This window comes from Rana temporaria, chromosome 1 (genome assembly GCF_905171775.1).
Source record: "Rana temporaria chromosome 1, aRanTem1.1, whole genome shotgun sequence".
Lineage (NCBI taxonomy): Eukaryota > Metazoa > Chordata > Amphibia > Anura > Ranidae > Rana > Rana temporaria.
In genome coordinates this window covers 622,893,016-622,906,103 of record NC_053489.1, presented here as the reverse complement: position 1 = coordinate 622,906,103, position 13,088 = coordinate 622,893,016, and the positions used below count along the sequence as shown (strand labels likewise).

Below are 13,088 nucleotides of genomic sequence, written 5' to 3'. Positions count from 1 at the left end.
TTAACTGTGTTCCCTAGTGTGTGTTCTAACTGAAGGGGATGGGACTCGCTATAGGAGATGACAAATTATGGTTTCCAGCTTGTAGGAACTCACGATCTGCATCTCCTCTCAGAACAGGGATGCGTGTGTTTACACACACACGTCCCTGTTCTGCCTCTCGTTTGCCGGTCACAAGCTTTTGGCAGCGGGCATGTGCGCCTGCAATCTCGCTTAAACGGACCGAGGTACAGCTGCGGCTGTTCGCGGGATCGTGCTGACCTGCCGCAGTATAATGACATCAGGTCGGCAAGTGGTTAAGAAAACTCCATCCAGCTCTGGCAGCTGGGAGAAGTGTTCTCAACATTGCTGGAATAATAAAGTTGTTTTTTATGTCTGATGGAACAGCCATATTCTGCTTTCTATCATATAATGTGGAATAATTTGAAAGTAGTGGATCCCAACAATGTGAACATCCATTACTGAAGTGGCAACTGTGGTTGATCTTTGAGCAGGACAAATTACTTTTTAACCACTTCCATACAGGGCACTTACGCACCTTCCCGCCCAAGCCAAATTCCAGCTTTCAGCCATGTCGCATTTTGAATGACAATTGCGCGGTCATGCTACACCGTACCCAAACAAAATTGACGTCCTTTTTTCCCCACAAATAGAGCTTTCTTTTGGTGGTATTTGATCCCCTCTGCGATTTTTTTTTTTTTTTTTTTTTTTTTTTTTTTTGCGCAACAACTAAATAAATGACCGAAAATTTTGGAAAAAAAAATAAAGTTTTTTTTATTTTTTTTTCTGTTAATTTTTTTGTAAATAAGTACGTTTTCTCTTTCAATTACGGGCACTGATATGGTAGTACTGATGGGCACCGATAGGTGGCGCTGGTATGCGGCACTGATGGGCGCTTGTAGGCGGCACTGATGGGCACTCATAGGCGGCACTGATGGGCATTCATAGGCGGCACTGGGCACTCATAGGCGGCACTGAGTACTTATGGGTGGCACAGATGGGCACTAATAGGTGGGCACTGTGGGGTGGCACTGATGGGACACTGTGGGGTGGCACTGATGGATCCATGTTGCCAATCAGTGCCCATTTGTGGGCACTGATTGGCATCTTTTTTTTTTCTGTCTTTTTTTTTTGCCCATTTTTTTTTTTTTAATTCCCTTGTGGTCCAGTGTGGCGATTCGAGGGGGAGCTGCGCTGATAAACATTTAGCGCAAACCCCCCCTGTCAGGAGAGCCGCCGATCGTCTCTCTTCTACTCGCGTCTGTCAGACGCGAGTGAGGAAGAGCCAACAATGGCTCTTCCTGTTTACATTGTGATCAGCCGTGATTGGACACGGCTGATCACGTGGTAAAGTGTGTCCGTGAGAGACACTTTACCTAGATCGGTGTTGCGGGGTGTCAGACTGACACCCCGCAACAACAATCGCCGCGATGGGGGCACGCAGCGGCTCAATATCCTGAGGACGTCATATGACGTCCAGTCAGGATTAGGCAACCACTTTGCCGCCGTCAATCTGTCATTGGCGGGCGGCAAGTGGTTAATGAAGGTACTTTTCTCCTGAGATGTGGTAACCACCACACTGGGTACTGCAATCCTTCTAGAGTCCGTCAATTTAGCTAGGTTTACACCATTGCAGTTTCCCCACTGCCATGTTTGCTTGGGCACAGCAGCCAATGCATTTGCATGGGCTGCTTTACCTGTATCCGTTAAAGCTCTTGATTATACCTGCATGCCTTTTTACCCCTTTATGCTGACGTAACACAAATATGCAGCCCCACTACACTGAGCTTCTTTCTGTCAGGCCACATATTTGTATGACTCCCATTGTGCTGTCAGCGTTCTTCCAGCACAGAGACCGGGGGTCTCACCAAGAGCCCCACTTTAAGGCCTCGTACACACGATACAAAAATCAGGAGGGAAAATTCGTAAGACGAGCTGTCTGCAGATTTTTGGATCGTTGGTACGGTGCTTTCAATGGCAGATTTTAATTTTTCAGACAAAAGTTGGATGTGCAGGCCATAAAATTTTAGTCTGATGTGAACGCAATGTCTGATTTTCAGATGGTCATTACAGAAATCCTTCACACAGAAGTCGAAAGTACAAACGCACATGATCGGAATCAAGGAACGGCTGGGTTAGAGTTCGGTCTTGTAAACTACTGTTCGTAATCTAGAATTAACATTCGTGACGCAGCAATTGATGATGAAATGTCAAAATTCTCATCTTAATTAACGGGATAATAATGAAGCTGCTTTGCTGGTGATAAGGATGTAGTTATGCCAAACATATTTTAAAAGGCATTTTGTTTTGTACAATCTGAAAATCTCAAATCAACGCTCACCAAACTTCTACTAAAATGAATTTGGCAGAAGGGGTCCAAAGGGTGGCACCTGAGAAATTAACTTTTTCTTTATACTCCTTAGTACATCACGATGTTCGTGTTTGTCAAACGACAATTTGCGGATGGTTTTCTACACAAAATCCTGCACTCGCACTTTTGAAAAATTAGATGCTCGGTCGTTGTAAGGGCTTACCTTGGCTGGAGTCCATATTTCAGAGTTGTATGCTCACCCTTACAAATACACACAGCCCATGGTAACAAAGTAAGAAGCTACCTGGGCTGTAAGTCTGTGCACAGGGACTTGACAGGGATTTGCCAAAGGATGGTCAAAGTTAAGCCGTGGTCAGGGATTCCAGAATTCAGAATACACGATAAACATAGCCAGGGTCAGAAGCCGGAGTCAGTCTTGTAGCTGAAACAAAACACAGATGATACAGGTACACAGGAACATTTGGCAATGACAGGACAATCACAATGAACTGACAAATCCCTCAGAGTGAGGCAGTGTTTTATACCCTAGTTGATTGGGTAACCTGCCTCAGCTGGACCAGGAGAGACAGGTGCAGATTGCAAGGAGATCCAGAGAAAGGCGATCAGCACCTCATTCAGAACCAGGCTAAGGCTGGGTTCACACTACGATTTTCCCGTCCGTCAGCCGCATACGATTTATATGAAAAACCGTATGCGGCTGAAACGGACGGGAACGTATGGAACCGCACATATGTGCATTTTCCATTGACGTTAATGTTAAAGAAAAACGTATGCGTTTGCCATACTGTTTTAAAAACGTCCGCAAAACTGTGGTTGAACACGGTTTTGCGTACGTTTAAAAAAACGTTTTGTCAGCAAATCGTACGCACCCGGATGCATCTGAGTGCATACAATTTGCAATGCATTGTCTATCTATACGTTTTCCCGTCCGGGCCCGTACGTTTTCAATGCTGAAATCGTATGCGTCTGACGGACGGGAAAATCATAGTGTGAACCCAGCCTTAGCTGGAAAGCAAGCAGAATACCAAACTGAGGAGTGGTTCAGAAGTAAGGAACCGAAGCAGCAATAGAGAGGTCCCAGGTTCAATACCACCCAGAGCCACTTGGGGCACGACCAGGCCTCGCCGTCTGCTTGGCACAGTAGGGACCGTGACAGTCGTCCAACAATCAAACCGTGTGTACGAGGCCTAACTGTTTTGGTTGTTTGCATTCACAGCAGTGTACATAATAGTGTGATTACTGAGTGTATGTTATGGGTCATGCAGCAGAAGGAGTGGGAACACTCCTATCTTTAGCAGGTAGAGTGATAATAAAAGATGGTCTGTGAAGAGAATTAGAAACTGTCATCGGAAAAGTCACTAAAGGGTAATTTTTATACATTTATGGATAATTTCCTTGCTATCCCTGTTGTATGCCCTTCAGATCTGTCATTTCAAGGAACATATATAAATGTAATTGGTTATTTTTAGTGATTTTTCACTGGCTCCCTAATTGCTAAATGCCCTGGTCTTCCTTTAGGCAAGAGTTATTCTTTAAAAATTAATTGCCTGTTTTAACTTAAAGGAAACATTTTTTTTTGGCTGAAATTACTGTTTACAGGGTATAGAGACATAATAGTTAAAGTGGAGTTCCACCCATAAATATAACATTACATCAGTAGTTTTAAAAAAATGTCATTAGTCCTTTACGATTTTTTTTTTTTTTTTTTTTTAGATGCCTTCAAAGTGTTGTTGCTAGGCAGAATAGTTAATCTTCCCTCTTCCTGCACCTAGGTGCTTAATGCTTCCTAACCTACACCGCACAGACTCCTGGGAATGTAGTGGGTGTAACTTTCCAAGAGTCTGTGCACTCCCCAGTCTCAAAGAATCATGTGACTTGGACAGCACAGGTGCTGAAACCTGATCTGGCACTGCTTGTGCAGCACTGAGCATGTGCGAGATCTGCAAGGCTGAAATCCAGGAAGTCATACAGTCTGGCTTCATGATGCCCACACTTAAGATGGCCCCAGTCAATTTCTATTTTATAAAGTGTTTAAATGCTGTAACAACCTAACAAAACGGACCTTAGTTTACAGACTAACTTTACTAGAATACATTAAGCTTGTGTATTACAGGGGTATTTATATTTAAAACGTGAAATTGTGGCCGGAACTCCGCTTTAACTGATACCTTTTTAAAAATGATTAAAAATAAATAAAAATCAATCATATAATGTACCTGCAGTTTAGTTTGGTTTTTAAACTAGTTTCATGTTTCTGTGAAGTTACAGAGACACACAGAACAAAAACAAACACAGGGCAGTGTTTGTTTTTAAAATGAATCTGATTGGTTCTGAGGAGTTTTAGATACATAGTAATCACACCTTCTTGATTAGAGACCACGGTGAAAAGCTAGCATGAGTTTTTTTCATAAGGAGCCAGACAAGCAGGAAGTGTGGAGATCAGAGAAGACTTACAGCTACTTCAAAGCAAAAACGAACAATGAGGACATGAAACCAGGACTGCAGTAAGGTAAAGGAAGCTATTTAGCTAAAGAAATGTTTTCTTTTAGTGACCCTTTAAGCCACCAATCAGATTGAAACTTCCAGGTAACAACTGTCACCTGGAATCTGGTTGCTTTTGTAATACACACACCACAGAGGATCTCCTCCATATATAAATGGATAAGTGCATTTATTACAGTTTTAGCATATGACGGTTTCAATGACTTTCTTTATAAAGTCTGATTTTTGTACTGTTGCTGTTCCAGTGGATATGCGGGTGGATAAGGAAAATCATGCTATAGCAGAGGCCAGAGAGCAGCAACCTGCAAACAGGTATGGGAGAATCAAACGAGTCTCTGCTGAACCTTATTTACATTGTAATTTATACCTTTACTTAAATTATAATAAAAGTGACATGTTGTTATGAGTCAGTATAAAAACTTGACAAGCGAATGGGAAATTCTTCCAACCCCTCTGCACAGGGAAAGAGGCCAGGAGGCAGAAGAGAACTTTTCTGAGTCAAAGATGGAGGAGCTTATGGCAGCTTTGGAGTGGAGGTTGGTGTTCCTTCTTGCTATGTGTTACAGTCCACACCTGCATCTGCATTTGTTGGGTAGTTTTGTTCTGTATTGTTGCACTATGGATTGGCTCTGATAATTGCATCTTTCTTGGTGAAGGCAATATGATGCACAGAGAGCCTTTCCTCCCACAACCAGTGGATTTATGATAATGGAATAGGTCACACTGGCAGTTCTCACATATTTTCAGCTCTAAATTGGCAGGAAAGATCAAGCACGAAAAACAATCGTGTGTAGTCGCCAGAGCATTTTTCATGAAAAAAACGCGCATTCTCAGAAGCAAGTTATGAGATGGGAGTGCTCGTTCTGGTAAAACTAGCATTCGTAATGGAGATAGCACATTCTTCACGCTGTAACAGACTGAAAAGCACGAAGACTGTAAAGCGCAAATCGTCTCCCACCAAACTTTTACGAACACAAAATCGGCAAAAGCAGCCCCAAGGGTGGCGCCATCTGGTTTTGACTTCCCATTTATAGTGCCGTTGTATGTCACCGCACTTTGCGCAAGCATTTTTTTTTCACAATCGTGTGTAGGCAAGCCAGGCCACGTCGAAATTATATATTTTTTTTTTCTAGACCATTAAAACCGGTCGTGTGTACGCGGCATAAGAACATTAAGAAGACCACAATGACCTTGTGTGATAGGTTCATTTTCATTTAACAAAATTTAGTAATTAATTTAACCACTTAAGGACCCCTTCACGCCGATATACGTCGGCAGAATGGCACGGCTGGGCACATCAACGTATAGGTACGTTGTCCTTTAAGCCCAGCCGTGCGGGCGCGCTCCCGCGACCCGGTCCGAAGCTCCGTGACCGCGGGACTCGCGGACCCGAACGCCGCTGGAGTCCCGCAATCGGTCCCCGGAGCTGAAGAACGGGGAGAGCCGTGTGTAAACACGGCTTCCCCATTCATCACTGTGGCGGCAGCATCGATCGTGTCATCCCTTTTTATAGGGGGAAACAATCGATGACGTCACACCTACAGCCACACCCCCCTACAGTTGTAAACACACTTCAGGTCACACATAACCCCATCAGCACCCCCTGTGGTTAACTCCCAAACTGCAATTTTCATTTTCACAATAAACAATTTTTTGCTGTGAAAATGACAATGGTCCCAAAAATGTGTCAAAATTGTCCGAAGTGTCCGCCATAATGTCGCAGTCACGAAAAAAATCGCTGATCGCCGCCATTAATAGTAAAAAAAAGAAATTAATAAAAATGCAATAAAACTATCCCCTATTTTGTAAACACCGATAAACGCTTATTGCGATTTTTTTTTTTTTTTTTTTTTTTTTTTAAACCAAAAATAGGTAGCAGAATACGTATCGGCCTAAATTGAGGAATAGATTTTTTTTTTTTTTTTTTACATATTTTTGGGGGATATTTATTATAGCAAAAAGTAAAAAATATTGAATTTTTTTCAAAATTGTCGCTCTATTTTTGTTTATAGTGCACAAAATAAAAACCGCAGAGGTTATCAAATACCACCAAAAGAAAGCTCTATTTGTGGGAAAAAAAGGACGCCAATTTTGTTTGGGAGCCACGTCGCACGACCGCGCAATTGTCTGTTAAATCGACGCAGTGCCGAATCGCAAAACCTGGCCGGGTCCTTTAGCTGCATTTTGGTCTGGGTCTTAAGTGGTTAACAAATAAATTAATATGCATAATCCTAACCTGAGGTCAGGAATTGGACAAAGAAGCAATTCCTAGATCTCAAGGGACTTGTCACTTCTCACCCTAATATCCAGGCTTCTCCTCAGTCAAAGTAAACCTTTCCATACACTTATAGATTTCAAACAGATTCCTTCACCCACCTTACTTAGTGTGGATAGACAAATTTTTTGCTGGGGCTTTTGTACACTATATTGCCGAATGTATTGTGACACCTGCCTTTATACACACATGAACTTTAATGGCATCACAGTCTTAGTCCATAGGGTTCAATATTGAGTTGGCCCGCCCTTTGCAGCCATAACAGCTCCAACTCTTCTGGGAAGGCTGTCCACAAGGTTTAGGAGTGTGTCTATGGGAATGTTTGACCATTCTTCCAGGGTTCCTCGCTGACAGCTGAATGTAAAATGAAAGAAATGCCGGCAAAAAATAAAACGTGAAAAAAAACGGCGTGGGGTCCCCCCCCCAGGTCCATATCAGACCCTTATCTGAGCATGCCGCTTGGCAGGTCAGGCAAGGAAGGGGACGAGCTCCCTCCACCCCCCCCCAAACCATATCAGGCCTGCATGCCCCCATGTTAATGGGGACAAGGGCCTCTTCCCAACAACCCTGGCCGGTGGTTGTCGGGGTCTGCTACCGGTGGGCTTATCGGAATCTGGCAGCCCCCCTTTAAGAATATCCCACCCCTATGTGAATGGGTATCGGGTACATTGTACCCCTACCCATTCACCTCAAAAAGCAGTGAAATGTGAAAAAAAAAGATTTTGACAAATCCTTTAATAAAATATCTCTGTGCTGTCTTTTCCCGCTGCTGCTGTCTTCTCCCCGAGCTGTCTTTTTATTTTTCCTCGCCACTGGTTATCCCCCTAAAGCGAAAAAATCTGCTCTTCTGTGGCCGACTTCCTCCATTGTGTTGCCCGCTGTGTGGCATCTCTTATATGTAACATCACAAGGGACGGGCTCTCCGAGTGATGTCATCAGATGGCCACACCCCATGGCTATATAACGGATGCCACACAGCAGGAGACAACACAGTGGAGAGACAGCCACAGAAGAGCGTATTTTTTGTTTGTTTTTTAGCAGGTAACCGGCGGACAGGAAGAGACAGCAGCGGAAGAATATGGCACCGGCACCATTTAACACCTTTTGGAGGTGAAAGAATGAATGAATGGAGTTCTTAAAATGTTCTTCAAAAAATAAAATCACTGTTCAGTATCATGTGTCCATTTAATATATAAATACGGTAAAAATATATATATTTTTTTTTAACGAGAGAAAAAATATAGTCTTTAGTTGCTTGAATCTGTGGTGCTTCTAGCCCACCACCAGTGTTATTCCACTCTCACCTTACAAGATGGACCTAATATATTAGGTCAGCCATCATTTTCCCTTAAATAAGATTACTGTTCCTCCCTATGCCTCCTTCTGTGTGGGTATTGGAATGTTAAACCATTGCCATCCTGGATTGTCAACATATCCTCTCTATTATCCATGTTACTTGAATAATATGTGAGTGGATTTTTTAAATATTTATCATAAATAAAGTTAAATAAGCAGTGAGTACCATTGGTATCATTCTCTTTTGGGACCCACACATGAGGATATGTTCAGATGATCCAGGATGGATTTTTTTATTTATTTTACTTTTTACACTGTCCCTTTTTTTTTTTTTTTATCACTTTCATTCCTATTACAAGGAATGTAAAAATCCCTTGTAATGCAAATAAAGATGACAGGTCCACTTTATGGAGAGATCTATGATCAAAAAGACCCCAAACCTCTTCTTCTTTTATCTTCTTTTTTTTTTTTTTTTTTTTTTTTTAAAGCAAAAGATCCAAAAAAAAAAACCATGAGTTTCATGAGAAAGCCGGTCGCCTGCATAAAAAAAACTGTACCGGGGTTATGGCTGATATGAAAGGCAAGGACAATCCGTGCTAACCCCTTAATGTGCAAATACTAAATATAAATTGATACAAAAAAATGAAAATACGATGACAGTGCTGCACCTAAATACAAAGAAACCTAATATTGGGCTCCGAAAAATGTGCATAAAAAGGGAAACGGGTGCGCTACAATAGGTGAAGCAAAAAATTTCAAAAATTAATGTGACATAACAAAAATGTCTATTAACATATCCAAGGAAATGATGTGCAATAAATGAGTCCTGTCAGGAAAAACATCAAGGCACTGGTTCACGTGTGATCTCACTCAGTAGTGAATGGATACAAGTAACTTAAATGGCAAACAGCTGGTCAGCAAAAACAATTCTCTCGTATGTAGAAATGGATGGCCGCTTACCAGAACGTTGGACCCCGAGAGGTCATTCAGGCACTGAAATGGGGATGGCTTGTCACTGGATGCTTGCTTCGGGTTAAGCAAGCAAAGTTTGCAAGACTATTGGGAAACAAGTGCAAGTCTTTCCAGCCAAGAGGGCATCAGCAGGGAAGGAGGTGCCTACGCCTCCTTCCCTGTTGATGCCCTCTTGGGAGAAACGCAGCGTCGGGTGGAGCGAGTATCGCTGACGTCACCACGCTCCAAGCTGATCGGTCTGAACCGATGCTGGAAAGACTTGCACTTGTTTCCCAATAGTCTTGTAAACTTTGTAACAGTGCGGTGTTGTTTTTTTAAAAGTATCTCTTTTAAAGATGTCAGTTTGATTGGAATAAAGCACCAATTTTTAAACGAACTACTGCACTATGAAATCCTCTTTTTACCTTTTTTTTTTCCAAATAACAGTTTTTTTATTTTCGAAAAAAGGTCAGTACAAAATATGGCAACATATCTGGTGTAAGAGAAAAGAAGAGGTACACAATTCCAGCTTAATGTGCTTACACAGTGGTTTCATAGTTATTTGTACTATCGGTAGCTTGTATAATAACAGGATTCAAATAAAAGAGAGAAAGGATAGAGGAGGTGGGGCGGGAAGGGGGGGATGGAAGAGTGGGAGAGGCAAGTGGAGAAGGAGAGAAAAGGAGAAGAAGAAGAAAAAAAAAAAAAAAAAAAAAGGAGAGGAAAGAAAAAGGGAAAGAGGGGGGGGAAGCAGGCAAGAGGGGTGGGTGTAGTAGTATACCTCGGTGGTCTGTCGTCGGCTCACGGCGGATCCTCCCTCACATGCCACCTCTCCCAGACAAGGTCATGATCCTCCAGTTTGTCCCGGATCCTAGCCGTCATTTTTTCCATGAGTTCTACATCCTTGACCCTAACGTAGAGGGCCTCTTGGGATGGGGGCATCGGTTTCTTCCAGTTTAGTGCTATCAAGCACTTCGCCGCCGTGGTAATATGTCTTAACAGCTTCCTTTTAAGGTTTGGCTATGCGAGGTTGGGACAGGCCCAGAAGGAATAGCTTCGGGGAGAGGGGTATGGGCACCTCCAGGAGGCGAGTCAGGAGCTCTCGTGTCTGAGTCCAGAACGGGACAATCAAGGGGCAGGCCCAGTATATGTGAAACAGTGTGCCCCTAGCTTGGTTGCATCGCCAGCACCGGTCAGAGGTGGAAGGGTAGATCTTGTGGAGAACGTCCGGGGTCAGGTACCAGAAAAACAGCACTTTGTATGCATTCTCCTTATAAAGGGTACAGATAGAGCTTTTGGCCGCCTGTCTCCAAACCGCTCCCCATTCCTCCTCTGAGAGCACCTCCCCCAGCTCCCTCTCCCATCGAAGCATATAGGCGTGTTTACCGTTTTGTTGGAAGGAGTGTTCATTTAAGATTTGGTATATGTCTGATATAAGGCCCCTTCGGGCTGTGCCCTCTAGTATAATGCGCTCAAATGGGGTTGGCTTCGAGAAGAGGAGCCGAGGGGCTACTGTGTGGGCGTAGTGGCGAATCTGTAGGTAGCTGAAGAAAGCTTGTCGTGGGATGTCATGTTTGGCTTGGAGATCAGCGAAGGAGTGTAGGGTGCGGGACCTGGGATCTACTAAATGGCCAAAATGAAATAGATTTCGCGAGGCCCAGGGCCATGACATCGGGTGGGTGAGGCTTGTCGGTACTTTAGGGTTATAGAGAAAGGAAGTCAGCAGGGAACTATCAGATTTAAGTCGGCAGCCTTGGGCTAGCCTCCTCCATATGCGTTGAAGCTGCCGCATGGAGCCTAGCAAACGTCCTGGCTCCACTGACGCGTTCGCGTTCCAGAGGAGGTTATTGGGGTGTATTGGCGCCAGCCAAATCTTTTCCACCTCCGTCCACCTATTGTAGGACTTCTGGGGAAACCATGATGCCACCGCTCGTAGCTGTGAGGCCTGGTAATATTTCACCAGGTCTGGGAAGGCCATGCCTCCCTCGGTTCGCGCCGCCGTCATGACCGAACGTGGGATCCTGTGGCGCTTGTAGTTCCACACATACCGGAGGAGGTCCGCTTGTAGGGCTCGCAAATGGGCGCATGGGACTGGGATGGGGAGGGTCTGGAACAGATACAGCAGTTTTGGAAGGATCACCATTTTGATGGCCGCTATCCGGCCCAGAAGGGATATCTGATGGGGCTTCCATTTATGGATCAGCGCCCTGATCGAGCTATAAAGGGGGGGGAAATTGGCCTGGTACAGGGATGCAAAGTCCGGGGTCAGATGGACCCCCAGGTATTTCAGGGAGGTTCGCTCCCAGTGATATGGGAAGACTGACTGCAGGTGTAAGGTCTCTGGTTCGGGCATGTTAATCGGCATGGCCATCGACTTGGAGGTGTTGGTTTTGTATCCCGAGAGGGCCCCGTATCGTTCAAGTTCAACGTGAAGATTGGGCAGGGAGATGCGGGGGCGCGTCAATGTTAGAATAATATCGTCAGCAAAGAGGGAGATCTTAAATTCCCTCCCCCTTACTGGAATACCCCGAATGTCCGGGTTACCGCGGATCGTCGCTGCTAGGGGCTCGACGCACAGAGCGAAGAGCAGGGGGGAGAGCGGGCACCCTTGGCGGGTTCCATTGGTGACAGGGAAGGTGGACGAAGTGGCAAAGGGAGTTTTTACCTGTGTTATCGGGTTGGTATAGAGGTGTCGGACCGCCTGAAGAAAAGGTCCCCTAAACCCCATGTGTTTCAACGTGGCGAGCATGAAGGGCCAGCCGAGGCGGTCGAACGCCTTTTCTGCGTCTAGGCTTAGGAGCAAAGATTCCGAGCCCTCCCTGCCCGCCACGTCAATTAGGTCAATCACCTTTCTCGTATTGTCCCCCGCTTGGCGGAGGGGGACAAAGCCCACCTGGTCTTTATGGACCAGGGAGGGCAAGACTACATTTAAACGGAGGGAGAGGACCTTCGTAAAGATTTTGAGGTCTGAGTTTAATAGGGCTATTGGCCTGTAGCTTGCGCATAGTGAGGGGTCCTTGTCAGGTTTAGGAATGAGGGTGATAAATGATCGCTGCATATCCTGCGGGATGGGGGTCTGTTGTAGAAAGGCGTTGAAGAGTTTAGTCATGTGGGGGAGAAGTGTGGGGAGAAAGGTCTTATAATATTCGTATGGAAACCCGTCTGGACCCGGGGACTTGTGGGCGGGCAGGGCCTTAATGGCCCGGGTTAGCTCCTCATCCGTGATGGGGGCATTAAGGGAGACCAGGTCCTCCGGTTGTAGCCGAGGGATGCCCGCCTGTGTCAGGTATTGTGTCATCCTATCTAGCAGGTCGGGGGTGGGTGGGTTATGGGGGATTTCCGGCCTGTTGTACAGATCCGCGTAAAATGCAGCGAATGCGTCCGCAATACTTTGCGGGTGGGATATGGTGTTGCCCGATCTGTCCTGGACCTGGTGCGGGGTGGAAGCGAGGGAGCGATCGGTTAGCTTCCTTGCTAATAGAGCTTGCGCCTTATTGCCCTTGTCATAGTATACCTGACGAAGGCGGACAAGGGCCTTCTCGACTCGACCCAGCGCGAGGTCTCGGAGTGTCGACCGCACTAGGGCAATGCGTTTAAGAAGCGTCAGGGAGGGTGAGGCCTGGAGACGGGATTCTAGGGCTTGACTCTTTTTACCTTTTGATACCCACACGTTCCTTTGATCTGGAGAAGCTGTTGTATCCTGGATTTAACCGGCTGGAGATATCTTCAGGTGTG

At 45.1% G+C, this 13,088-nt stretch overlaps 1 protein-coding gene across 2 annotated transcripts in view; it reads left to right on the top strand.

Moving 5' to 3' along the window:
- Nucleotides 1-13,088, top strand: part of LOC120924395 (piRNA biogenesis protein EXD1-like) — a 147,026-nt gene that overhangs the window by 82,064 nt on the left and 51,874 nt on the right. For both annotated transcript variants that reach the window (XM_040335341.1, XM_040335340.1), the window contains 2 exons: nt 5,077-5,143; nt 5,293-5,367. In XM_040335341.1, coding sequence (XP_040191275.1) covers nt 5,077-5,143; nt 5,293-5,367 — 142 coding nt within the window. The remainder of the gene's footprint in view (nt 1-5,076; nt 5,144-5,292; nt 5,368-13,088) is intronic.